The sequence below is a fragment of the Malus sylvestris genome, chromosome 4 (genome assembly GCF_916048215.2).
Source record: "Malus sylvestris chromosome 4, drMalSylv7.2, whole genome shotgun sequence".
Taxonomy (NCBI): Eukaryota; Viridiplantae; Streptophyta; class Magnoliopsida; order Rosales; family Rosaceae; genus Malus; species Malus sylvestris.
Window position 1 is genome coordinate 7,782,744 of NC_062263.1, and position 25,757 is coordinate 7,808,500.

General features: G+C 37.0%; 2 protein-coding genes and 1 long non-coding RNA gene across 4 annotated transcripts; all 3 read left to right on the top strand.

Moving 5' to 3' along the window:
• Positions 1–7,432: 7,432 nt before the first annotated feature.
• On the top strand, positions 7,433–10,207 carry LOC126618793 (uncharacterized). Of its 2 annotated transcripts, XR_007621853.1 has the most exons (3): positions 7,439–7,874; positions 9,569–9,774; positions 10,001–10,207. It is a non-coding gene; the product is annotated as an uncharacterized LOC126618793 (long non-coding RNA). The 2 variants fall into 2 exon arrangements; XR_007621852.1 differs by lacking the exon at positions 10,001–10,207 and having other exon boundaries at positions 7,433–7,874; positions 9,569–9,954.
• Positions 10,208–12,022: 1,815 nt separating this feature from the next.
• Positions 12,023–12,850, top strand: LOC126618086 (uncharacterized). The gene is made up of 2 exons (XM_050286185.1): positions 12,023–12,254; positions 12,333–12,850. The coding sequence occupies exons 1-2, from the start codon at positions 12,023–12,025 to the stop codon at positions 12,848–12,850; spliced, it is 750 nt and encodes a 249-aa protein (XP_050142142.1).
• A 2,587-nt stretch (positions 12,851–15,437) lies between these two features.
• On the top strand, positions 15,438–20,375 carry LOC126618787 (protein arginine N-methyltransferase 1.6-like). Its single transcript, XM_050286952.1, has 14 exons — positions 15,438–15,903; positions 16,036–16,249; positions 16,356–16,481; positions 16,588–16,752; positions 16,836–16,954; positions 17,048–17,127; positions 17,430–17,701; positions 17,842–18,078; positions 18,270–18,343; positions 18,639–18,732; positions 18,859–19,008; positions 19,110–19,184; positions 19,757–19,853; positions 20,001–20,375. Exons 1-14 carry the CDS (start codon positions 15,593–15,595, stop codon positions 20,153–20,155), a joined length of 2,169 nt encoding a protein of 722 aa, XP_050142909.1. The 5' UTR covers positions 15,438–15,592; the 3' UTR covers positions 20,156–20,375.
• The last annotated feature ends 5,382 nt before the right edge of the window (positions 20,376–25,757 follow it).

The following is a 25,757-nucleotide window of genomic DNA, read 5'->3' on the forward strand; positions in this document are numbered from 1 at the left end:
TTACATCTCCTGTATCTAGCCCCCCATAACATAGGAATGATAACTCAAATTCTCTTATGTCTCATCTCTTGGGTTCCCAATCCAAATTAAAAAAGAGCTGTAGATCCGCGCTGGTGAAGGAAGCAATGCATTCTGAAAGTGCTTCAAATATGAAGGTCTACCTACAATCTTTTTCTTGTTGTGGTAAGATAGGGTATGAGATGTAGGACTACACCAAGATGTCAGATGAGAGATAGACTTCTCAAATTTTCTTTTATTCATTGTTGTGCTTTAAATTTGATCAAATATTTTCCTACAATTTGACAGTTGTGTGGGGAATTCTAATTTATTCAATTTTATCTCAATTTTTTTTATTGAAATTCCTTATCTATCTCTCAACTTAGTGAAAAATTTGGCGGCGTCAACGAAAAAGGTCATAGGTGCAACACATGACATAATTTGAGGTCTCGAGCAACTATTATTAAAATTCACGAACCAAAATTAAACTAGTTGTATAGTTCAAGACCATTGTACAATTTAATATGGGAAATTAAACGCATTGATGATGATAAATAAAGTAAAAAAAAAAAGAGCATAAATTTGGAAGGAATTATAATTTAATTCTACAGTAACGTTTTTAAACATTTTAATTAAAATTTGTAACCTGTTGTGAATTTAATTAATGGGTGAGAGAGAGGGGACAGTAGAGGGAGAAAGAAGGGCTCAGGTTATGCGAATTGTATGTTTACCTCCTGGCCTTACAAGTAGTACAAATCCTATGAGAATTTGATCTCCAATCCTATTGGGATTCTACTTTAAGTTTATGCAATCATATTCCCAATTAATAATTCTATTCACAACTTAGAAGTAGTCGCATCCAGTCTTCATAATTGTAAGATGGTTGTTGTCGTAAGTTCTCATCATATATAAATAATTTCTAACACGAGTCTCATAGTAAGGGCGCATTTCAATGTTTCACATCTTCAGGATGATCATTAACATACACAAGGGTATGACCAGCCCAGAGTATGTGCCTCATCGGAACCTCGTTAGGTTAGCAAAAACCCAGAAGAAAAAATGCTACTGATCGTAGAAAACATAGTACAGCAAGGTCATGTGAGTATACTACAAAATACTCGCTTGAGTTCGACAAAACTATCCAAGAGAACTACGAGTGATACAAATATGAACGTTTACACAAACCAATTTTATGACAAAGCTTCTGAAGGTAGGCTTCAACATCGACTTCATGAATAGGTCGGCAAGATTGTCATGGGATCGGCTCTGTTTAACTATAAAAGATATTACTTGTCTCCTAAGTAAAGAAACCCTAATTCAAGTCAAATTAGGATATCTTGGGGATTAGACAACATAAGCAAGATTCTAAGAGGATTGGGTATCTTATCCTAGATTCCCTCTCAATTTGATGAATTATCCTAGATTTTCTCCTAGATAGTCTCTCAATTTGGTGACGATTACGTTCCCTATAAAGACTTTCAAGATCCCTATAAATACTCTAACTTGGGTATTTATCAAGGGGGACATCCACATCTCTTTCTCTTTGACTCTCTCAAGACTACTACAAATATTTTCTTTATGCCTAACATAGGCCCATACGTCATTGTCTGCTCGAAGACACGTCCATGGAGAACTCATCTCCTTAATGTTCCACCATAGGCTATTCGTCAAGGATGGTTCATACCATTATTTCTTAAACCTATACCCGTTGTTTGATTCTCCTTTTCGGAGATATGTAGACAACCCTTTTCAGATTCAATCACACCCCAATCAAACCCATTCTCTCCACGCCAGAGATCATGGGCTATCTCGATTGGAATTCAACTTTGTTTGTAGATGTGCGCGACTTTGGTTCCAACACTGTCTTTAACTGGTTGATACATGCAACTTTGGCTTCTTGAATCATTATTGGAATGTCAATGCTAGAAGATAAAGCACATGAGGTTCTTATATGATCAATCACACCCCTCAACCAAAAGCATTCACGCGATGCTTCGTGTTTGGCTAGAATCTCTGCGTGATTGGAAGACGTTGTAACCAAGTCCTATTTGGTTGATCTCCAAGATATTACAGTATCTCCAACCGTAATGACATAACCCTCTTGAAAACATGCCTTGTGCGGGAAAGATTAATAACCCTCGTCAGCATAACCAACAAGGCAAACATCATTCCGAGGATTAGGGATTGTATTTGCTCAACGATGAGTAGGGATAGAGTAAGCCCATATTAATTTTCCTTGAAGCTAACGTATGGTGTCTTTAACATCTATCCAATGTCAGTGTGTAGGCGCATTGCTGTATCTTATTTTTTTAATTTCTATAATAAATTTAGGAACTGTTATCAGCACTCCAAAAATCTTAATTTGCACTTCTCACACTTGTATTTTTCTTCACTTGTAAGTGAGAGGTCTTAGGTTCGAATCTCGTGGGTGATAAATTCGATACAAAATTAAGTTGCCCATTGTGTTGCTTAATCGAACTCCCCCTCCCCTTAGAACAACTCCACACCTAAAAAATGAGCTGGCCCAAAGTCCATTTAATCCACCCAAATGAATAGTAATTGGCCAAGTTGTCACGCCCCATCCCAACATACGTCCAGGATCGACACGTGATGACACCAATACCTATATATCTAACATACCTCACCTCCAGGATATGTACAAAGCACAACTCGAGAATCGAATCGCATAGTAGTTTTTCGTATACTTTATGGCTGCATCTAACCTCTTCGTTAGACTGCCTACGTACCCTCATTAAGGATCAAGCCATTCGTAGTTCATCATTTCATTACACTCGAATATTCATCAATTAAATCACTATGTCTCAACAATATATCACAATGCATAACATGCAATATTACAAGGGACAAACGACGGAGCACAATCATATTCACTAGTCATAAAGTTCAACGAGTCTAATCATAATTACCATAACCATAACCAACATCATTCCATAATCACACATCCATCAATAATGCCAACCATCACATCATCAATAATACATACAACACGTCGAAATACGGGCTAGAGCGCCACAGTTTGGCCGAAGGCTACATCTCTGAAAAATGGAATTTTGGACCACCCAATGAAACCAAGGCACCAAATGGGATTCTGAACCATCACTCAACAGAATCCAATCAGGATATGATTCCGGAACGTCACTCAACGGAATCGTGGAGTAGAAGGGATTCCAGACCATCACTCAACGGAATCCAATCAGAACTCAATTTCGGACCACTCAACAGAACTGAACGGAAGTCCAGGAAGCATAACAACGACTCGAAAGAACAAGACATGATTCAAGTTACTCAATTCACAAAGACTCAACGAAACGAAACAATATCGAGCAACAAATCCCCATCACAATGGTTTATCGGTCCATTACTATACCTCACATCTCCCAAGCAATTCAATATGCATTTCAATCACATGCCACAACCATTTCCAATACACAAGTCAAATCACATTTCACTACATCATACCAATCACTATGCTTCCAACATTATATCTCAATCCATAACTTGTAACATATCAAGGAATCACGAAGCACAATATTAATATTTAATCACGTTAATCAATCAATGAGATAACATATCATTTCACGAATTTAATTAAAGAACTCTACATAATTCCCTACTTGGGTTATGGATAATAACATGGTAATTCTAATTTGTATTCACAAGATCCATCGTGGGTAATTCCCATTCACTCGAATCTAGGATTCTAAGATAACCTTATGGAAATGAGCAAGAGCAAGGATTCTGGACTACTTAACGGAATCAAAATATCAAACGGTTTCTCATAATTTACCCAGACCTGTTGCATGTGAAATAAGTGCCGACATCATGGAAATGGTGCATCGAGCAACCAACAACCCGGATAAGCTGCGAAGCTCGTGTAAGCGACAATAATACAAAGTATGTAATAATAATGATGAAACCAACCATCAATCACAGTTTATAAACTTTGAATATAAATCATTCATAAGAAATTAATACCAAACCTTTGCAAACTCCGAAGGAGTCACATAGACATCCAACGACTTTTCTAAATCAACTCAAAGTTCTCGAAGCCAAAATTCACGGATACACTCAAAATAGAGCTAGAGAGACGTCGTTCGGCCGAAGCCTACGCAAGTAACCAAATAGGAAGTGGCCCCCCCAAAGCTGATCAACCAAGCAGAGCCACCCCTGAGAAAGTAACCAAGTAGGTAGTGACCCCCAATGCGGATTAACCAAGCAGAGTCGCTCCTACAACTGTTAGGAAGTGATCACCCAATGCGGATTAACCAAGCATGATCACTCCTAAGCATACATGGCCATAAGGATCGCCCAACGCAGATTAACCAAGCGCGATCCATATATAGTATGGTCCCCCAAAACGGATTAACCAAGTAGGACCATTAGTGACCCCCAACGCGGATTAGCCAAGTAGGGTCAAGATAACCAAGTAGGCAGTGACCCCCCAACGCGGATTAACCAAGCATGGTCATCGACGTACCAATGCTACATGGTGCTATCAAACCAACACATAACTTACCTCCTACCTCCACACTTATGTTTTACAACATGGGCACATACACCATCCATTTATGTATTTCCCATCTAGGTTCCAAAGCATTGTTTCGAATTATTACTACAAGCATCCATCACCTCGATCAACTCCTATTCTCAAGTATATGCAATTACTAAATGCATCACTTCCGACTCTAGTCTTAATTAGATTACTTGGAACTACTAATTCACACTATGAGATCCAAGTACTATTTTGGTTAACTTGAATTACCATGATCAAAATAAATGTAACATTTGAATGAAAACACTTAGAGAAAGTAAGTGAAGATGCTACTTACAAATATAGATGTACCTGTATATAAAAGCCTTGGCAGTTGGTGCATATATATATCCAGGGATATACGTAAGTTCCTTTGAATATGCATACATAGATATATGTATAGGGTAAATAAGGAAACATTTTCATCCCTTCATTATTTTATACATACATATAAGGATTCGTTCAACTTCAGACATAAGCAGAAAGGTCTGATACTGCTAAACCAATGAGATGGAATCAATATGCTCATCAACAATGGCTATTCACTGTCATCACAAGGATAAAATCTGGACCACGTCTGACTAAATGTATACTAACAACTCTAGCAAAATTGTACCAAATATGAAGAGAAACAATTTCACATTATGGGACAATATAATTGTCGATTCCCCATCATCGACATTACATTAATGCATTCGCTAACTTTAAGGCAACAAATGCAACATGATAAATGGATAATTTTCAAATAAGACTATACATACATAATGTTAACCATCAGCATTTCATAAATCGGATGTCACACACCGGGAAATTCGACTTTTTCCAAAAATTCTCAAATTTTATAGGAATAAAGATCTCAACAAGTAGTGTAAACTTTATACATGTGGCTAAGTCCAATTTGGCCAGAAAGGCCCTTAGATTGGCTCGCACCCGTCGAAAACCCTAAGGTGGGTGTTCTTCAATTCGGCTTCCTTGGTGTTCCAACGTCCCTACAACTGATTGGGTCTTGTTCTTGGGTCCAAGAGAAGTTGATCAAGGGTGATGGTGAATGGTGATACTCACCGGAACAACAAATCGCCGTCGAGAACCCCCGGATTCTCCGGTGGAGTTCTACCCGAATTTGGCCTTAAAAACCTTTCAATTTGAGCAAATAAGGTAGATGAGAGGTTGTGGAATAAGTTGCAGGTGGTGGAGGGTTGAGAATGACCTGAAAAAATGGTGGAGATTGGTCGAAATTCAGCCGGGTTGAAGTCGGGTTTGTGGGTGCATGGGATGACGAAAATGGAAGGGGAAAAATCCCCCCTTTTTTTGTTTCTTCCCTTATTGGTCCTTTTTCCCCCTCTAAAAAATGAGCTGGGCAAGAATCTAGTTAATTTGTATTAAAATATTATTTGTTTTTTTTTTTAATAAAATAATAAAAACTAATATTATTTTTAATTTTGAATAGAATTTTTAACCAATCTTGTCACACCACTTGTCATACACACCTAACCATCTTTCACAAAAATTGTACTTTCGGAAAATGACAAGTGGCGTGACAAGATTGGTTAAAAATTATATATATATATATATATATATATATATATATAAGCATTTAATTTTGGGTAAATTACATTTTACCCCCTTAGGTTTGGAGTCGATTTCAATTCCTTACAATATCTTAAAAACATTTCAATTTCATACATTTACTTATCATTTTATTTCAATTTCATACATCCGTTAGAAAATCTGTTAAGTAAACCGTTAAGTGATGACGTGGTAAATATGAGATCCACATTTGTGCTGACGTGACTACTAAATTTGTGCCACGTGACAAAAAAAAATAATTTTTTATGCATTTAAAATATTAAAATATGCTAACTATTTATAATTTTTTTTAAATTAAACCCCAATCAAACCTAGAAACCATACCCCACCCTGACCCACTCTCTCTCCTCTGCCCCACCCTATCCCACCTTATCCCTCTCATCCACTCTGTTCACCTCCCCTCCCTTCTCTCTCCCTAGAGACCCACCAACCCATCCATCATTGTTTGTCCGTCACCTTCCTTCCCCCACCAACCCAGAAACCATCCTCGTTTGTCGAAGTTTGATGTTGAACAAGACAATGCGATCTAGGGACTCGTAGAAGCACTTGATGTCTTAGTCTTCCTTCTCTCTGGCTCTGCTCATCGTTTACGGGTGCGGAGGTGTGCGGGTTTTGGGTTGTGAATCAGATCCGATTACGGGATGAGAGAGATAGAGTGGGGGAACAAAGCCTCTTGTTGCTGGGTTGAGGTGAAAGAGAGGAGGTGGTGGGGGGGGATTGCGGGGGATGTCACATCTCGACCCGAGGTCCACCATATCTCGAGCTCGATCCACTGTAACACGATATTGTCTACCTTGGGCCCTGACTACGCCCTCACAGTTTTGTTTCTAGGAACTCACACGAGAACTTCCAAATGGGTCACTTATCCTGGGATTGCTCTTGCTGCGATCTCGCTTAACTTCGGAGTTCCTAAGGAATCTGAAGTCAGTGAGCTCCCAAAAGGCCTCGTGATAATGGAGGTGGGCATGTATATATAAGGCATAAATGATCCACTCCCTCTCCGTTGGTCGATGTGAGATGTTACAATCCACCCCCCTTAGGGGTCCGATGTCCTCGTCCGCACACTTCCGGCCATGGATTGGCTCTGATACCAAATCGTCACATCTTGACCCGAGGTCCACCACATCCCGATCTCGACTCCGCCGTAGCACGATATTATTCGTTTTGGGCCCCGACCACGCTTTCACGGTTTTGTTTCTAGGAACTCGCTTAACTTCGGAGTTCCTAAGGAATCCGAAGCCAGTGAGCTCCCAAAAAGCCTCGTGCTGATGGAGGTGGGCATGTACATATAGGTTGCGTTTGGTACGTGGGATGGGACGGAACAGAGTGGGACGGACGCGTTTCGTCCCATGTTTGGTGTGCTAAAATTATGTGGAACGCCTGTTCCACGGAACGAAAATGTGTTAGATTTTGGTTCCACCTCCCACCCCTGGAACGGGTTTTTCCATCCCGTGAACACAAATTCATAACATTTTAAGACAAAAATACCCCTTCTCTTTTTCAATATTTACATCATCCAAAAAACAAACCCTAAAATTCTATCTTCTTCGTTCCATCTTCTCTGCATGCCGTTGCCTTTTCCCGTAGCCCTCCTCCTCATCCTCTCCCGTAGCAGCTGCATCTCCAGGTTCGATCTTGATCTTCTCCCGTAGCCGCTGCATCTCCATGTTCAATCTCAATCTTCTCCCGTAGCTCCAGGTTTGATCTTGATCTTCTCCCGTAGCCGCTGCATCTCTAGGTTCGTTTTCTTGGTTTTTCCATGGAAAATTTCAATTTTTTGGGAAAATATGATGATTTGGAGAAAAGAAGTTAGTTTTCTTGGTTTCTCTGGTTTAACTTGTGCTTGGGAAAAGGAACAAAGTCTGATTTTTAAGGTTTATTACGATTCTGGTTTGTAAAGAATTGGATCTGGTTCCGAGCTGTGCGATTTAGTGGGTTCGGTTGTGAGCTTGGCTTTGTATGATGGAAAAAGCTGGTTCTTTCTGCATTTGGTCAGCTGAAATGTTAATTAGTTTGATGCATTTTAATGGTTATTTTACTGATTATTGGTCAGTATGTATAATTGAGTTTTGATACATTTGGGTTTTGACCCAAATTGTGTTTTATGAAAGAAGAGATGCTTTGGGGTCGTAAAATTAGTGCAGAATCATCGTTTGTGAAGTGTTTAAGCTAAATTCTTTTGGCATTTTTAGGGGTTTTGGCAAATTCCATAATTTCTTTCACAAAAATTGGGTTCGGCATAAATAACCCTTTGTACTGGGAGTTAAACACACACTGAGAAGCCTTTCTTGCGTGGTAAAATCGTAAGAAAATGCGTAGGCTAGATTGGAAAACGGGTTTGAAATGTCCCTCGGTCACTCATCCATATTGGAGAGCTGCATCACTGTGGGTTTTAGAGCATTTCTTGGGTTTTAGAGCATTTCCCTGAGACTGTAACAATTAACATAGATAGTCGAAGAGGTGTCTCTATGGGTGGAAATATTTTGGTAGGAAAAGGGGTTGAAGGGACAATGTAACGTTGCCTGCCAGGGATCTTCTTATTCCTTATTAGTATTTTCTTTTAGGGGGAAGGGAGAGATGAAATATATAGGTTTTGGCTAACGTTTTTCTTAGTTTTCTATTTGATTCTTGTTTTGCATCGTGCTTCTTTTTCTTGTTAGTTGCTGTTGTATATTGGAAGGTATGGTCATAGTATGCGAAGCAAGTTGTCCTTGTGCATCAGTGGTGTCATTATTTTTCGTTGTTAGAACCTGTTTGTTGGCAATCAGTTGCCAAATTATTGGATATCGTTTTTGTTGTAAAGTCATGTCCTTTGTCCAACTTCTTTTCCTCCCCCAGCCTAGTGATTTATTTTCTTGTTGCATACTTTATCCCACTTTATATTCATTGTTGGACGCTTTTGATTTTCCATGTTTAGCATCTTTAGCAGCTGCGATTCTTCATAAGGCCAAAGCTACTAAAGATGGAATTGAATGATAATGCTTTTTCATTATTTAGGATGTACAAAACATGTGAGACGTGATAGACACGATAATGCTCTGTGGCTGATTACTCGGTGCTTTTCTTTTGTAAAAGTTGCCCTTGTCTTTAACCATGTCAGACATCATGTAAGTTTGTAACTGCTTTGCTAGGAGGGAAGCATGCATGGGGTTTAGGAAAAGCTATGTGAAAGATTGTGACTTGCAAGCATTTTTACTAGTGTGTGTGATTGTAAAAGATGGTCTGTTGAAGTTTATTTGGTGTTCTCATATGCTTATCTCTCCTCCTTGTATACGGGAGTTCTATCATGTTGAATGAATTACCATTTGAAAAAAAAAAAAAAACATGATTTGGAATTATCACAAGATTGGTCATTCATGGTTTGCTGATAAATTTGTGTACTTTTTCTGTTTTAGTATTACTTACCAATGCTCTTTGCTTTTTGTTTTCTAGGTCTCCATGTATGTTGTTGCAGCATATTAGATTATCTTCAAGATCCAGTCTTGTCCCAAATAGCCTTTTATTAGATGAATACTCAAGAAACATAAAGTTATTGCTTCAGGCCATGGGTCTGTTGACTGATATGTACACATCAGTATGGCTCTACAGACATATCAACATGAAGGTTACACATCACCAAGGCACACATCAGCGAGGCAGTTAGTTTGTTGAGATTGTAGGAAGGCTGTTAGTCTGTTGGGATTTGTAGGGATAAGAAAGTTGGTTAGTAGCTTATGAGTGAAGCAAAGAATACTTGTATAAATAACGAACACCTCTCTTTGGAATTCCTTCATTGTTCAAGGAATACAATCTTTAGTCATTCACTTTCTCTCTTTAAATTCTCTGCCATTGTTTTTCGTTTTGCTTCTTCTGCCATGTCTTTAGTCAAGAAATGGCATAACATATATTATCGCGTAACATATCTTTAGCCATGTGCTACTGTAAAAAATATATCATAGATAAGCATATGTGTTCAAATATGAACAAGTTCAAAAAAAAAAAAATTGTCCCGTTCTGTCCCACGTATAAGCATTGTACCAAACAACAAACGGAACAGGGGTAAGTTAGTCATTTAATCTTTTTGATCCATTCCATCCAGCGCGTACCAAATGCAGAACGGAACAACCGTCCCGTTCCGTCCTACGCGTACCAAACATAACACGGAACCTCCGTTCTGTCCCGTCCTGTCCCGTCCCGTCCCGTCCCGTCCCGTCCCGTCCCGTCCCGTCCCGTCCCGTCCCATTCCATTCCGTTCCGTCCCGTCTGCGTACCAAACGGTACCATAAGGCATAACGGATCCCCTCCCTCTCCGTTGGTCGATGTTGGATGTTACAAGGGAGGTGGGGGTGGGGGGAATGGTTTTTGGGTTTGATTGGGGGTTTTTTTTTTTAAATTTTTTTTAATAAATATGATTAATATTTTAATATTTTTAATGCATAAAAAATTATTTTTTTGCCACGTGGCACAAATTTGGCAGCCATGTCAGCACAAATGTGGATCTCATATTTGCCACATCATCATTTAACGGTTTACTTAACAGATTTTCTAACGGATGTATGAAATTGAAATAAAATGATAAGTAAATGTATGAAATTGAAATGTTTTAAAGATGTTGTAAGGAATTGAAATCGACCCCAAACCTGAAGAGGTAAAATGTAATTTACCCTTTAATTTTTTTATGTACTTTTAAACAATTTTTCTAATTTTTTATTTTAAGTTAATTAATTTGGACCATTGGATTTCAAAAAGGATTAAATCCAACAACCCAAAAGTGGGCACGTGGCCCACGGTAAGATTTTGACAATTTTTTTAATGCTGCAACGCCCGCCCACGCGCCAGCGGCAAAAAAAAGAAAAGAAAAAGAAATTCACATAGTTGACATCAGCCTGGCGTCATGTAGGACTCAATCCATTATGTGATGGGCTCAAGGCTAGCCTCCACTTTGGGTTAGCCTATTGGGTGGGGTGGAGTGAGTTTTTAGGGGGAGGGGGGTGGTGGCCTGAAAAATAGACTTTGGGCTAGCACATTTGTTAGGGGTGTCTTAGTGTAGAATATGTAGTTGTACTAAAAAAAATAAAAATTTGAAGTACATAATGAGAATTTTGGAGTGTTGATAATAATTCCCTAAATTTAAATATATCTATTAATTATTTGTCAAGAAAATAATAATTTTTTTTTTGAACAACCCCTTAGACCATCTCCGACCCTTGGCCTAAAACCTAAAATTTTTAGCCCATAAAATTTAGGTTTTAGCCTAGAAACAACTTTTCTGCCCCAACCCTTCTGACCTAAAATTTTAACCCCAGATTATTAAAGAATGAATTTGGCCTAATTGTTTTCTTAAATTAACTTTTTTGTTTTAAAAAAAATTATGTAAACTATCGTAAATTAATTTTATGAACATTTTAATCTAAAAATATTTAAATTCCGATAAATATTGAAAAATCACTAAATCGATACATGAAACTCACGAAACACTATGGAAAAAATATGAAAATCATGATAGAGATGTATAAACACAAAATACATGAAACACACAAGACACACAGAACACATGTAAAGCACATACAAAACACATGTGAAGGACATACTAAACACATGTGAAGGACATACTAAACACATGTGAAGGACATACAAAACATATGATAGAGATGAAGCACACATAGAACACATGTGAAACACATGACACACACGAAAAACATACCAACATACATACAAAACACATGAAACGCATGAAACACAAACCTACACATATGAAACTAAAACCTTCAATCATCCTCTATATATAAACACAAGTTGAATATCACACCATCACACAACATTCAAACCTTTAATAATCCTCTATATTCACCAATCTTCCAACTTTCAAAGTGTTTTTCTTTCCTAAAAATCATCAATATCTCATCAATGGGTGATATAAGAAGGCGTAGCTTGGCAATGCAGATGACACAATACCAAGCAAGCCATGCAACTGCCGATGCAAAAATGAACGCAGAAGAAGCTGAATTTGCAAACTCGCTTATTCAATATCAGCACCATGCCGAATCTAGCCATCATGGTTTTGTCATGGGGTGTTCATTTATGCAGCGTGATAGAGAAGAATGTCATGATCGGATGATGAAAGATTATTTCATCGAACGTCTGAGATATTATTCTTATGATTTTCGGAGGTGGTTTCGGATGAGAATATAGCTTTTTGAAAGCATCTTGAATGCAGTTGTCCATTATAACTACTACTTTGCAAGGAAGATAGATGTCGTAGGCCGACAACGCCTATCACTTTATCAGAAGCTCACATATGCATTTCGGATGCTAGCTAATGGGTGCTCTGCAAACTCAATCGAAGAGTATTGCCAACTTGTGAAAAGTACTGCTATTAAGAACCTGAAGCGTTTCTGTAAGACAATTGAAGCCATATATGGAGCCACATACCTCAGCAAGCCAAATCGTGAAGACTTGAATCGGTTTCTACGCAAGGCAGACAAAAGAGGCTTTACTGGCATGATAGGAAGTCTCAATTGTATGCATTGGGAGGGGAAGAATTGTCCTACTGTTTGGGCCGGCCAATTCAAGGGCCGTCACAACAAGCCAACCATTGTGCTCAAGGTTGTGGCGTCTTATGACACATGGATCTGGCATGCATTCTTCGATGCTCCTGGATCAAACAATGATATCAACGTTCTTTGGTCTTCTCCTCTGTTCGAAGATGTTGTCAATGGATGGGCACCAGAATGAAGGTATAAAGTAAATGGTAATAGGCATGAACTATGTTACTACTTAACTGCTGGTATTTATCCTAGCTGATTTACCTTTGTGAAAAGTTATTCTCATGTCGATAATGCAAAGAATAAATTATTTTCGCAGAGACAAGAGTTTTACAGGAAGGATGTGGAGAGAGTGTTCGGGATCTTACAAGCTCGATGGGCCATTGTTAGAGGGCATGCATGACTTTGGCATACCGAAGACCTCCATTCAATCATGATGACGTGCATAATTTTGCACAACATGATTGTGGAAGATGAATATGTCGAAATTGAGGAAGATTTTGACGAAGATGGATGATGACCAACCAACATATGCTAGGGCTATGGTAAGAGATGTTGAATATCTTGCTGCAACCACATACTAGACCCAACATGATAGGGTCACACTCAGTGAGTATATGAGATGTTTAAATAGAATTCAATCTTCTCAATGTCATGACACACTCCGCAAGGATTTGGTTGAGCATATATGGTGCCGAGAAGGAGAATGTTGATGATGGATAATCCTAAGTGTAATAATGTGTTATGTTATGTAATAATTTTGTATGTACTATGTTGGTATTTTCTAGTAATAAATTGAATTGTCTTCTTGTGACAAGTCTTTTCACTTGTACGTTGTCAAAATTATTAAAGGTCATTTGAATTATTGAAGGCATCTATTGTACAATAATTAATGGGTGCTCTGTAGACTCAATTGACAATAAGTACAATAATTATTGAAGACATCTAGATTAATGAAACAATAATTAATAAGTCATAAACTTAATACAAACGACATTTAATAAACCACAGAAACTTAATACAAAGGACAATTAATAAACCACATAAACTAAAAAAAAAACGATAATTAATAAACTACATAAACTTAATACAATCGAAAATTCATAAACTACATAAACTTAATAATGATATCCACCATCTTGATTTGGTGATGGACTTAGTGGTGGCCTTGGGATATAGCCTTGAGATGAATTATCATCTTGAAATATACTTATTCTGGCATCCATTTTCAAAATTTTCCTTTGCTTACCACGTAAGTATTTCTTCCTCTTTGGAGTGTATTTGTTGAGGTCCTCCATCATCAAATTTATTTTGAACCTCTCTTGCTCCCTATCCCCTAGCTGCGTCATAGCCATATGCATTCGGGCTGCTTCCTCCTCCCGAGAGCTATGACTTTTGGTCAATCTTGCAAATCCGGTAGCAATTTGTTCACTAATGGGATCTTGGGACTTCCCTTTTTTCTTTGCTTCCTTTTGCCTATCTCTTCCCGGGGGCCTTGCAAAAGAAGAAGTTGGGGTCATTTGTTCAACACCTTCATTGACACCTTCATTGAAATCATTTGGGGCCGGAGCTTCATTATGAAATAATCTTCCCCATTGTTGGTCCGCATCGGTTCCCCATCTCAGACAATCCTTGAGGACGTTCCAAGCATGATGCAACTTAAAAGCTTGATTTTTTGGTGTAGTTCTTGTCTTGTAAATTGCCATTGCTTTGTCACCCTATGCATCAACTACGTAAAAACAATTAGTTGAAAAATACTATTATGTACATAACAAATAAAATATCAACAAAGAAACTCATAATTTATGAGAAGCTCATTCCACTAGGCATGTGAACCGTGGCTCTCTCCAAGCTTCCCTTCCACAAAGTGCACACTTTGTTGATAACCTTCCACCGATCATAAACACCACTACCTTCCCTTCGACCGACATTGGAGTTTTCATGGAACTTATCAACGATTTTACCCCACAAAACCTTTTTATTTTGATTCGTGCCGATGACACCATCTTCGCTAATGGAATCCCATGCCAAACATAAAGCAATGTCTTCCTCAAAGGTCCAATTACGACCTCTAACATGCTCTTTTGCCATCTTGAAAAATTTGGAAATGAGAAGAAATGGTAGAAAGAAAAATTGGAAGAATTGTAGGAGAAAAGTGAGTTTTATGTGGATGTTTGAACAAATACATAGGAATTTAAAGAGTTTTTGGGTGAATTTTGAGTTAAATAATTTTTTTAAAATTATTTTAGCCATTGGATTTAAATTTGGAATGCTAGATCTTTTTTTTACTGTTAGATTTGATTATATTCGATCTAAGCCGTTGGATTCAATAATTATATAAATATAAAACAAAAAAAAAAATTGAACGTGGACCGTTGGATTAACCAACGACCCTTTTAAATCAGCGTTGGATCGAGAACAGTAGCCCAATGGCTATCGACATGATTGGACAGCTAGGGGACACGCCCACGTGGGTGGGGTCCAGCTGGGCTAGCGTCTAGCACGTTGGGCGAGTTCGATTGGCATCTGGGCTTCACAACCCGTGGTGCACTCGCGCAGGCTAGGGTCCACTCTAATTTCTGGCCTAAAAACGGACCGGTATTTGGCCCTAGGTTGAGTTTTTGGTTTAAGGTTAGTTTTAGGACTTGGGTTGGGTTGGGTTGGGTTGGGGGGAAGGAGAAATATAAGTTCTAGCCCAAAGAAGGAGTGGGTCTTTTTTTTTTTTTTTTTTTTGGGTCAATAAGATGGAGTGGGTCTTAGTTACAAGTGATTCGTGAGGAAGAAAATAATAATTAAAACATGGCGATTGAAACGTTTCTAACGTTTGTCAAGTAAAGCCCTACTCTCAGTCTCTCACCGTCACTGACTCGCTTGCCGAACTCACCACCGCCATGTTTTTCAACTCCTCCTCCTCCTCCTCCTCCTCTTCCTAATGCTCTCTCGAATCGCCAAAACCTTATTTCCCAAACTGCCCCTTCACTCTACACCCCGGTTTGCCCGACCCATGAGCTCCCAGCCGACTCAGCGCGCCTTCCAGCTTCGAGTCAACCCGCTCACCGGAAACTCCGAGTGGATCGTCATTGAGGAAGACGAACCAGAGGAACAAACTTTCAACAATCCCCAAAATGGCCTTCTGGCCACAACGTCGTATCTGGACATGCTCAACGACTCCCCTCGAAACAGAGCATTCCGTGCAGCCATTGACAAGACCATCACCGCTCCCTGCCATGTTCTCGATATCGGGTTAACATCACAATTACCAATTAAATTTGATTTAATCAATTAAGTTTACATTTTGATTGATTTAATTAATCAAATTTTGAATTTTGTGCATTTTGATTGATTTGGTTGTTCAAATTTTGAATGTTTGCGAAGTGCTGGAACTGGGTTGCTGTCGATGATGGCAGCGCGGGCAATGGGCCCAACGACATGTCGTATGGTGACTGCCTGCGAGTCTTACCTTCCAATGGTGAAGCTAATGAGGAAAGTGGTGCGCTTAAACGACATGGAAAACCAAATAAAGGTCATCAACAAACGCTCCGATGAGCTCGAAGTCGGAGTTGACATCGCTTCTCGTGCTGACGTACTGGTAAGTTTACAAAAGGAACAAAACTTTGTGATTGTGCGAAAAATGGTGTGGTTTGATTTCCAGAACAGAGTGTATGCACCATTGTGACTGTGTTTTTAATGGGTAGGTTAGTGAGATTCTGGATTCTGAGTTGTTGGGAGAAGGGCTCATTCCAAGTTTACAGCATGCTCATGACATATTGTTGGTGAAAAATCCCAAAACCGTGCCGTATAAGGCGACCACCTACGGCCAGGTATGTGAAGATACAAAGATTTTACAATGATGGATGGGATGGGATTACCATATGTTTCTTATGTACCAAATGTTTTGAATAACCCATTTTTGGAAACCTCCCTCAGCTTGTTGAGAGCACATTTTTGTGGAAGCTTCATGATTTACATGGCAATGAGGCGAAAGCATCTGATGGGATTTGTCTAGTTCCAACTGGGTTGGGTGATATTCTAGGTGTTAAGCCGCAACAGTATGCCTTTCACTGCAATGCGATAGAGAATGAAGTGAAACTGGTAATGACATTGTATTACTCTTGGACAGACTTATAGGGAAAACACTTATGGTTTAATTCGTATTAAATTTTGGATTCATCCAGCTGTCCGAACCCTTCAAAATTTTTGAATTTGATTTTTGGAAACGGCCCGACAGTTGTGGGGAGACTGAGCTATTTGTGAAGGCAACTAAAGATGGTCGAGTTCATGCTGTAATTTCATGGTAATTGGACTGAGTGGTTTGTTAATGCATTTTTGTTCCTCTTGAAGAGGCGGTCATGAAAATTTTGGTATCTGTTTGTGTGTGTTATTTCAGGTGGATACTTCAGCTTGATCGTGAAGGGACAATCTTTTATTCCACTGCCCCTAGGTGGATAAGTTTGCCAGCCAACACAAGTAAGTTATAGACAATTCCTTTGTGAGCAAGAACCAATGCCATATTAGTGCTATAATTAGTTCCCTTAGTGTTCTTTAAAGTAAGTTATGCAGTTTTCTTGGTATGTTCACCCTACAAGTCTTATCATATGATATTATGATTGTTTTGCCTTTCTCAGTGACGAATTATCCACCAACCCACATTAGGTCATATAGGACAAACTTACTCTTCTATTCAGAATTTGACTGCAAACGAAATGATAGCTATTTGTTTTCTTTCATAGTCACGCGTTGAAGAAAGTGGTTTTGTTGTTTTTTGCCAGGTCATGGGGATTGGTGTGACCACTGGAAACAGTGTGTTTGGTTTGTTCCTGGTGAAGGTATGTCCATAACAAAGGATGAAGAGGTTTGTTTACATGCTGCTCATACAGAAACTAGCATCTCTTATAATCTCAAGAACCAAGTGCCAAGAAATGAGACTCTACAGTATGGCCTCAAGAATGGGGAATTCAAACTCACACTACCCCCAGAAAGAACTGCAATTTACGGAGACAGTGAATGGAGGCATTCCATGTTTAGTGCCATAACTAAACCTGTAAGATTCAAACACTATCTCTTTATATCTCTCTGTCTGTCTGCCACCGTGTACCTCCCACCCCAGAAGAAAGAAGATAAGTAATAATCATAAATAAGAAAAACCTTTCACATTCTTGACATGGATGGTATTCTTCACAGTTACAGGGAAGAGTTGATCCGTTATGCATTGTTGCAGATGACAGCATCTTCTTAACACTCATCGTTGCACATATTTCTAAAACAGCACATGTGATGTCATTTTTTCCGGGGTTGCAAGGCAAGGGTATTGGATATTTGCAAGCTGTTGCTAGTTCAAATGGTTTTTCAATGGATCGTGTAGAATTTATTAGTAAGAGGAAAACCAAGTTGACCATGCATGACGCACACCAGAAAAAGGTACTTTCTTCCCAGTGAGTTTGTATACTAGTATGACAGGGTACAGTGATGATATGTTGATCGAATGAAAAACAAACAATAATAATAATTCTTTTTCATCCTCATCCTTCTAGTGGTACTATGACATTTTTTATTTCTGTTGACAATTTAGAAACTGAATTGGCAGTTTGGGGCTTTTGTCCTATTTGTAGGTTGATCTGTTGATTGGAGAACCTTTCTACTATGGAACGGATGGCATGCTTCCATGGCAAAACCTACGGTTTTGGTATACTATTCTTTTTTGTTCCTGCAGTAATTCAAATTATGTGCTTTATGAGATTTTTATGCTTTTTACGGAAATACTATATGTAGACTCAAGTAGGAGTTGGTTTTAGACTCTTCTGTCTATGATAGCAATAACTATGTATATGCATACATACTATATTCATTAGATAATTGTCTACAGAACCGTTGTCTTTTTTATCATAGCGGTGGCCATGGTTATGCTACGTTGATTGATTTTAGATATATAGAAGTTGGTAAACCAATATATATAATTCTTGTTATGATTGGGTTTGAAGGAATGAGCGGACAATGCTTGACTCTGTCCTATCTGAAGATGCATTGGTACTGCCATGTAAAGCGATATTAAAGACTTGTGCCTTGTCTATCCCTGTAAGTTTTATTCTTAACCACTACTCACCCTTTTCCCAATTGAAAAGGCCTATATCTTATTTGTTTTGACCATATACGTGGCTGTTCACTATGATTATAAGTTATGATATGCCGCCTTCTGGACAGGATCTTTGGAATAGTCGTCGCTGCTTGAGTAAGATTGAAGGTTTTGACCATTCAGTTGTAAATTCCACCTTAGGAGCATGCGGTGAATTACCTGCAGGGCAAGAGTCTCCTTGTCTGCCTTATTTCATCTGGCAGTGTGGAAATGTTAGGGTAATCAATCAGAATTCTGTGGAGGAGTTTTATTTTGTGAAAGTAAGATTTAAGTTCCTTTTTTGACTTATGTCTTGGTCACTGTTTAAAAAATATTTCAGAAACTCAGTGACGAATTTACGCTCATGGAATTTGATTGTTCAAAACCAATAACGCCATCTTATGGAGAAACCCAGGTACCATAATAACACTTTGAAATCTTTTCTCTGGTCATCCATGTTGAAATTTTGTTACAGTTGGTTTATTGCAAAGTACAGTAGTGGTGGTCTATTTGTTAATTAGATAAATGAACATACGCTCTCCATTTATCACAAACCATGTATCACATTAGCGGCCTCACCAACGTTGATTCTAGGACGTTGGTAGATCAAGAAACAATAGTCTTGCACTATACTTTGTTAATGTGTTCTTTACCATCTAATAGGCAAATATCACATTTATCTTCTAACATCAGAAAAAGATATTTTATTGAAAGTATAATGTAAATTACGATTTCCCCTAAGTTTTGGTAACAAATTAATTTACAATCCATTCACATCAGATACAAAAACTACAGTAGCCTCCTCCCTCCTTTTCTGTGAAGTGACGTTCTGATTGTGAATGAATAAATGCATATTACATGACTGTATTTTTATTATCTATCACTATAATAATCACTTATTGTAACGATAAATTGGGTCAGAGAATTAATACATATAAAACGCACTATGGTCTTGCTTAATTGGTGGTTGGAATTCATTCTTGTCAGGTTGAATTTACGGAGCCTGGGATATGCCATGGATTTGCACTCTGGATTGATTGGGTGATGGATTCGGAGAACTCCCTTGTGTTCTCTACAGGGCCAGGTATGGTTGGGTTCCTTGTCGAAGCGGTTCAATGGGAAATTTGCTACTTATAATTGCTTTTTAGCACATTGTTGAACAACCTTCGCTTACTTGTGACTTCAGCCATTGTTACTTTTTGCTCATATGTTGTGTTAAATGTGGATTCAGAAAAGAGATATTGGAAGCAAGGAGTAAAGCTTCTGGCCAAGCCTGTAGCAGTTAGAAATAATGAATCGAGTACGGGAGAAAGTCGGTCTGCAATAATTCAAGCGTCGTTTGATCCATCAAACGGTGACCTCAACATCAGACATGATTTCTTATAGGCGGTCATGTGGTACCTGCCTCAACATCATTTGAACCATCAACGGGATAAGTGTTCTCTCCCTCTCAGTCTCTCGTACTGTGTTCTCATGTGCTATCAATGTTGCCAATGTGTTTAGGATTTTGTTAGAGTTCATGCTCTATGACTGAGGGTGTAAATCCTAGTTTTTGTAAGGGTTTTGCACCCTGATTATTTATGAGTTCAGTGGTACTTATTTTTTTTATTTTTTATTTTTATAATTTCGCTGGCTGTTACTAAGATTAACAAAATTTCGCTGTATCCCCTTTCCCCCTCCCCAGTTTCACCTTATATGCTTACCTTCTTAATTTTGGCTCTTGGTTCTCCTTTGCTTTGTTTTAATTCAATTGCTCCAAAAAAATAAAAAATAAAAAAATTGAAGGGTGTTTTCTAAATATAAAATCAGAAGATCCTAAATTTGATTAGTACACCAGATTTAATGTACTAGTGTAAAATCATGTACAAGTGTTTTACCCACTAGATTTAATTTTCACAGCTGTTAGGTCCTCTATCTTCAATTTTAACCATTCAGTTTTTGTACCACTCGTACGTACTAAGGCTGGGCATTCTATAAAAAAAACCAATAGAACTGCTCGAACTGCGCCAATGGTTTGGTTTGGGTGTTATTTTATTTTATTGTTTTTTTTTCTAATTTTGGGTGATTAAACCGAACCGCACCAATCATAATTGGTTCCCAAAATTCTGAGGGTGTGGTTAACCGAATCGACCTGCATATATTTAATTTTATAATTTTAAATCATAACTAATATGTGTAGTAATATAAATGGTTAGTTATTTATGAGTTACCGTGTTTCCACCACATGAAACAAAACCTGATTAGTTTAAGAGTCCCCTTGGAGAATAATAGGGGCATCATTTGGAGAACGCAACAGTTGCTACTTTGGTGCTCTCCTTGGGCTGCTTCATTTTGTGCCTTCTTTTGAGTAATCACTCATATTGGTGTTAGGCTTTGTAACTTTTGGAAGAGAAATTTATTATGTATTTTTGTCTTCACACAAACTGAGAACTAATCCAAACCAACCCGCCACATTTGGTTAACCGACTTGATTGGTTTTATAGACCCAACTTGGTCAGTTTCGGTTTACAATTTTGGTTTTGGCCCAAAATCAACCCAAACCAACATGCGCCCACCCCTACTATGTATCTCTATTATTTAATGAAACCCTCTTTGTCAACCAAAAGAGGGTGAAAATATTTCTTAGTCTTCTATCACACAAAAAAAAAAAAAAAAAATGATGAGCAATGATGTAATTTTACAGGTTCAAATTTTACTGTTTTTTATTGAAGCATCACCTATAAGTGATGTTAAAATACCTCCAATTTTTTTTTTTTAAAAAAAAAACCTCCCACTCCCTCACCTTCTCTCTCTCTCTCTCTCTCTCTCTCTCTCTCTCTCTCTCTCTCTCCTCATTTTCTAAAAAAATGTGTTCATGCATGCAAAACGTGTAGGTAAATGCTAGTCATTGATAATATAAAGGCATAAATTTTCTTCTCCCTTGCAACTTTCATCTCCCTTCTCGCTTGTATTTCCAGATAGATCCTAAAAGTATAATAGAATTTAAATAATAGAAAACTAACCAAAAGCCCTTGCAAAGTTTCCTTTTAATCATAAGGACAAAAGTTTTCAGAAATACCAAGATTACCCTTCACACATCCGTACAAAATTGGCCAAGCCTTTAGTAAAGTTCACATGGTGGGGCTGACACTTTCAGAAAATATTTGCATGCAAAAGCTAAGGTGGCAAACATTACAGCAACCAAGACAACATGGGTTCACATGTCTTTCAGACAGCTTTCAGAAATAGTGCTGACAGCTTTCAGAAACAGTGTGTTGTCACTATCCAAAAGTTGTAAATATTAAAAAGTTATTTTGTTGTTTAGGAATTAGCTTTTTGTATATAAGGGAGCTTTCTCTCCCATGCAGGAGACACCTGAATACCACACACCCCTCTCAACATCTGAAAACACCATACTCACTTCATACACTCAAGGATTCGTAGCCTTCATAGCATCATTGTAAACACTTCTTTGTAATTACTTTCTTGTAAACAACTATCTCTGTAAACATTCCATATATCAATAAAAGTTCAAGTGTACATATTCAAGCAATCTCCAAGTCTTAAGTAAGTTTTCTTTTCCTTATTTAGTGTGTTTGTTTAATTAGACTTCTAGTCCAAAATAGGAAAACACTATTGTGGTTATATTATTAACCTGCTAAACTGACGATCATACTTTGTTCGAGCACTCTGTTATAGTTGAATGTTTGCCATACAAATAACTGGACATTAACCATGGTACCTCTGAGTTCTTCGTACCTCTGAGTTCTTCGTACCTCTGAGTTCAGCCGTTAAGGCCTTATACTTGTACTGTGAGTGGCTGTCATGCTGAAACATGTTGAGTTCCATGTGCAAGGTTCTATGTCTAGTTGTTATAATGGTTATCCGACTATTTAATCGAGCATGCACCTTTGAGTTCAGCCGTTAAGGCCTTATACTTGTACTGTGAGTGGCCGTCATGCTGAAACATGTTGAGTTCCATGTGCAAGGTTCTATGTCTAGTTGTTATAATGGTTATCCGACTATTTAACCGAGCATGCGTTTCGAATTTGGTATCAGAGCCAAGTTTAACATTTTAATAATATAAGCATAATAGTAAAGTACTTTGAGGATAGAAGTCATTGATACAACTGATATCATATTTGTTTATTGTGTATGAACAACATATATTATTGTCCCTGTAGACCCTGTCAACCACAATTACTAGGTATTTATTGTCCCAGACATCCAACTATAACTAGCATAAAGAGAAGATTAACATATATATCCAAAAGAATTATCAGTACTTTGAAGAAGCAAAAGTTTTATTTGGCTATCTTGAACATCCTTCATTATTCGTAAATATAATAACACAGAAGTGCAGCATAAAGTTTTAGAAGCAAAAAGAACAACAGATCAAGCTTTAGAGACCTTGAGAGAAGAAAGAGAGTTTTTAAGAAATCAGTTAGCTGTAACTCTAGAAAAGGGTAGACTGTAGTTTATGATAGATTACCTTAATTTAGAAATTAGTGAACCTCAAAAAAGAAAAATAACTTTAGACCAAAATAGTTTAGTTTGTTATTTTCCATCAAGAAAGCATAATCATATTTTTCACAGTGAAGAAAATCCGCAAGCCAATAGTATTGTAGATCTCATTATTAGTCAAGCAGAAAATATAAAATTAGAAAATAATAAGCATAATCATCTGTTAAACCAGTTGTTAGAACATTTTCAGAAAAATTCCATAAAGATAATTAGACAAAATTTAGATTATATTACATCTCAGTTAGAAGATAATAATAAAAATATTCAAAGGTTTCCTAGCAAAAGAGAGATAAAAGAGCTTGTTGACCTCATAGATAGTAAGCCAAAGCAAGTAGAACTTAGATCATTAGAAATAGTTGAACAACTAAAATTAGAAGTTCAAAAAATTCAATTCGTACGAAAGGAGTTGAGTGAACAAGTAGATAAGTTGCATAATAAAATAGATAAATTATTAGTTTAATGACAGATTCTAGAACTAGCAGAAAATATATTCAAGTTTTGAAAGAAATTAGTAAATTAGATAAAGAACCAGTAGGATTAACAGATTTTTCAACACAAGTATCCAGTAGTAATATTCCAATTAGGCAAAATAATTTGATTATCCAATTAGTTTTAAGTTTAGCTGAAAAATTAGATCAAGTTGAAGAACAAATAGCAGAACTAAACCAAGTTTTACATAACGCATCTTCATCACTTCCACCATCCTTGCTAGATAAATTAGAAAATTTAACTTTGAGTGCAAATAATAATAGAAGACCTAAGCTAAATCCTTTTGATAATAGAAAATGGAACTCTTTAGGAAAAAAGGAAAAGAAATAGTTAGAGCGGAAGATATTTATCCAAACGAAGAAGAAGCACAAGAATTTATTCGAAGAGGTTTTGAGAGAACACAGAAAAATAAATATAACTTGTATCAATTAGGTTTATTTGAAAACAGAAGTAGAATTGTAAGCATCATCAGTTAACATGAAGTTAGCTGTATTGATAAAGAAGTCACACTTAATCTAATTAGTAAAGAAGCAGTTACTCATTTGAGAAAATCACATTTTAGTCAGATTCATATAGGAACAATATTAATTGGAATAACAGGATTAACCAGAGCACAAGTAGGTACAAAAGCTTTAGTATACATATATGATGATAGATGGGATAATCACCAACAAGCAGCAATAGCAACAGCTGAAGTAGACTTAAGTTCAAACTTAGCAGTCATATGTTGTATTCCAAATTATGTTATGAAGATTAATGAATTTAGTAAATATATTAAAGTGAGCATAAGAACAAAAAATTGTAATATGAAAAGAGAGTATAAAAATTTGTGTATTAGCTTAATGTATATAGGTAAAGTGTCTGATAGATATAATTATAAGTTTAATTTAGAGTTTCAAAATTTAGTTCAAACATTTGGCAATAAACATGTAAATATGATAGAAGCAAAACCCGTAGATAATAGCTTTTTAGAAGGAACTCAGTGGACATTGCCTAATTTACAAGTAGCACAAAATAGACAACCAGATAAAGTACAAATATATGAAACTAGTACAGGTCAAGCAACAATTAAGTTTAGTAATTATAAGCAACTAGAAAAAATAGAAGAAGATGAGAGTGAAATTGAAAATGAAAGTATACATATGACTTTTGATAATTTAGATATTAATTTAGTTGAACAAAATTTTGATCATATTGTAGATAAACTTATAGAAGATATGGATATTTTAGATGAAGAACAATATTTGGAAAAATATAAGACATATGATTTAGGAGTGCATAAAATTTCAGACGAAGAAATGAAAATTTCAATCTTAGAAATAGGAGTAGAACACATTTTAGGATCAAAAGAATATAATAATTTATTAGAATTGAAAGCAGAATGTAATCCAGCAGAAGAAAGTAGTACATCAGGAGTAGAAAATCCAGGACACGTAAGCAGAACCGATCAACAATTTTTGAGACCAACAAATGAACAATATAATGAAAATGCAAAAGTAGACTATATGGAAGAAAATATGATAAAACCTAGAAAAAATAGGATTCCATATTTGAGAGGGTTAGAACAAATTAATATAGCTGGTAATATATTAAATTTAGATAATGTAGATCCACAAGATTGGGAAAGAACGATTGAGAGATGGGAAAAAGGCTGCGTACATGCATCATTAATGTTAGATTTTAGTAATTCACAAAACATGTTAGATTACTTTGAACATACTTTGGATGGTTTAGTTTTTGATTATTTCTAATCATGGAAAGTCCAAAATCCAGAACAGCATTAGGCAACTAAAACACATTTCAAAATTGATGGTTTTGTTACTTTGATTAAACAAGAGTTTTTAGATCATAATAGGTTAGATGACAGAAGCGAACAAGAACAAATAAGAGCAATTAGAAATTTAGAACAATTACAAATTTGCGATTTACAGTATATAGCTGAGTATACAACAGATTTCTTTAAATATTTAGGAAGAACATGTAGAATTAGTGATAT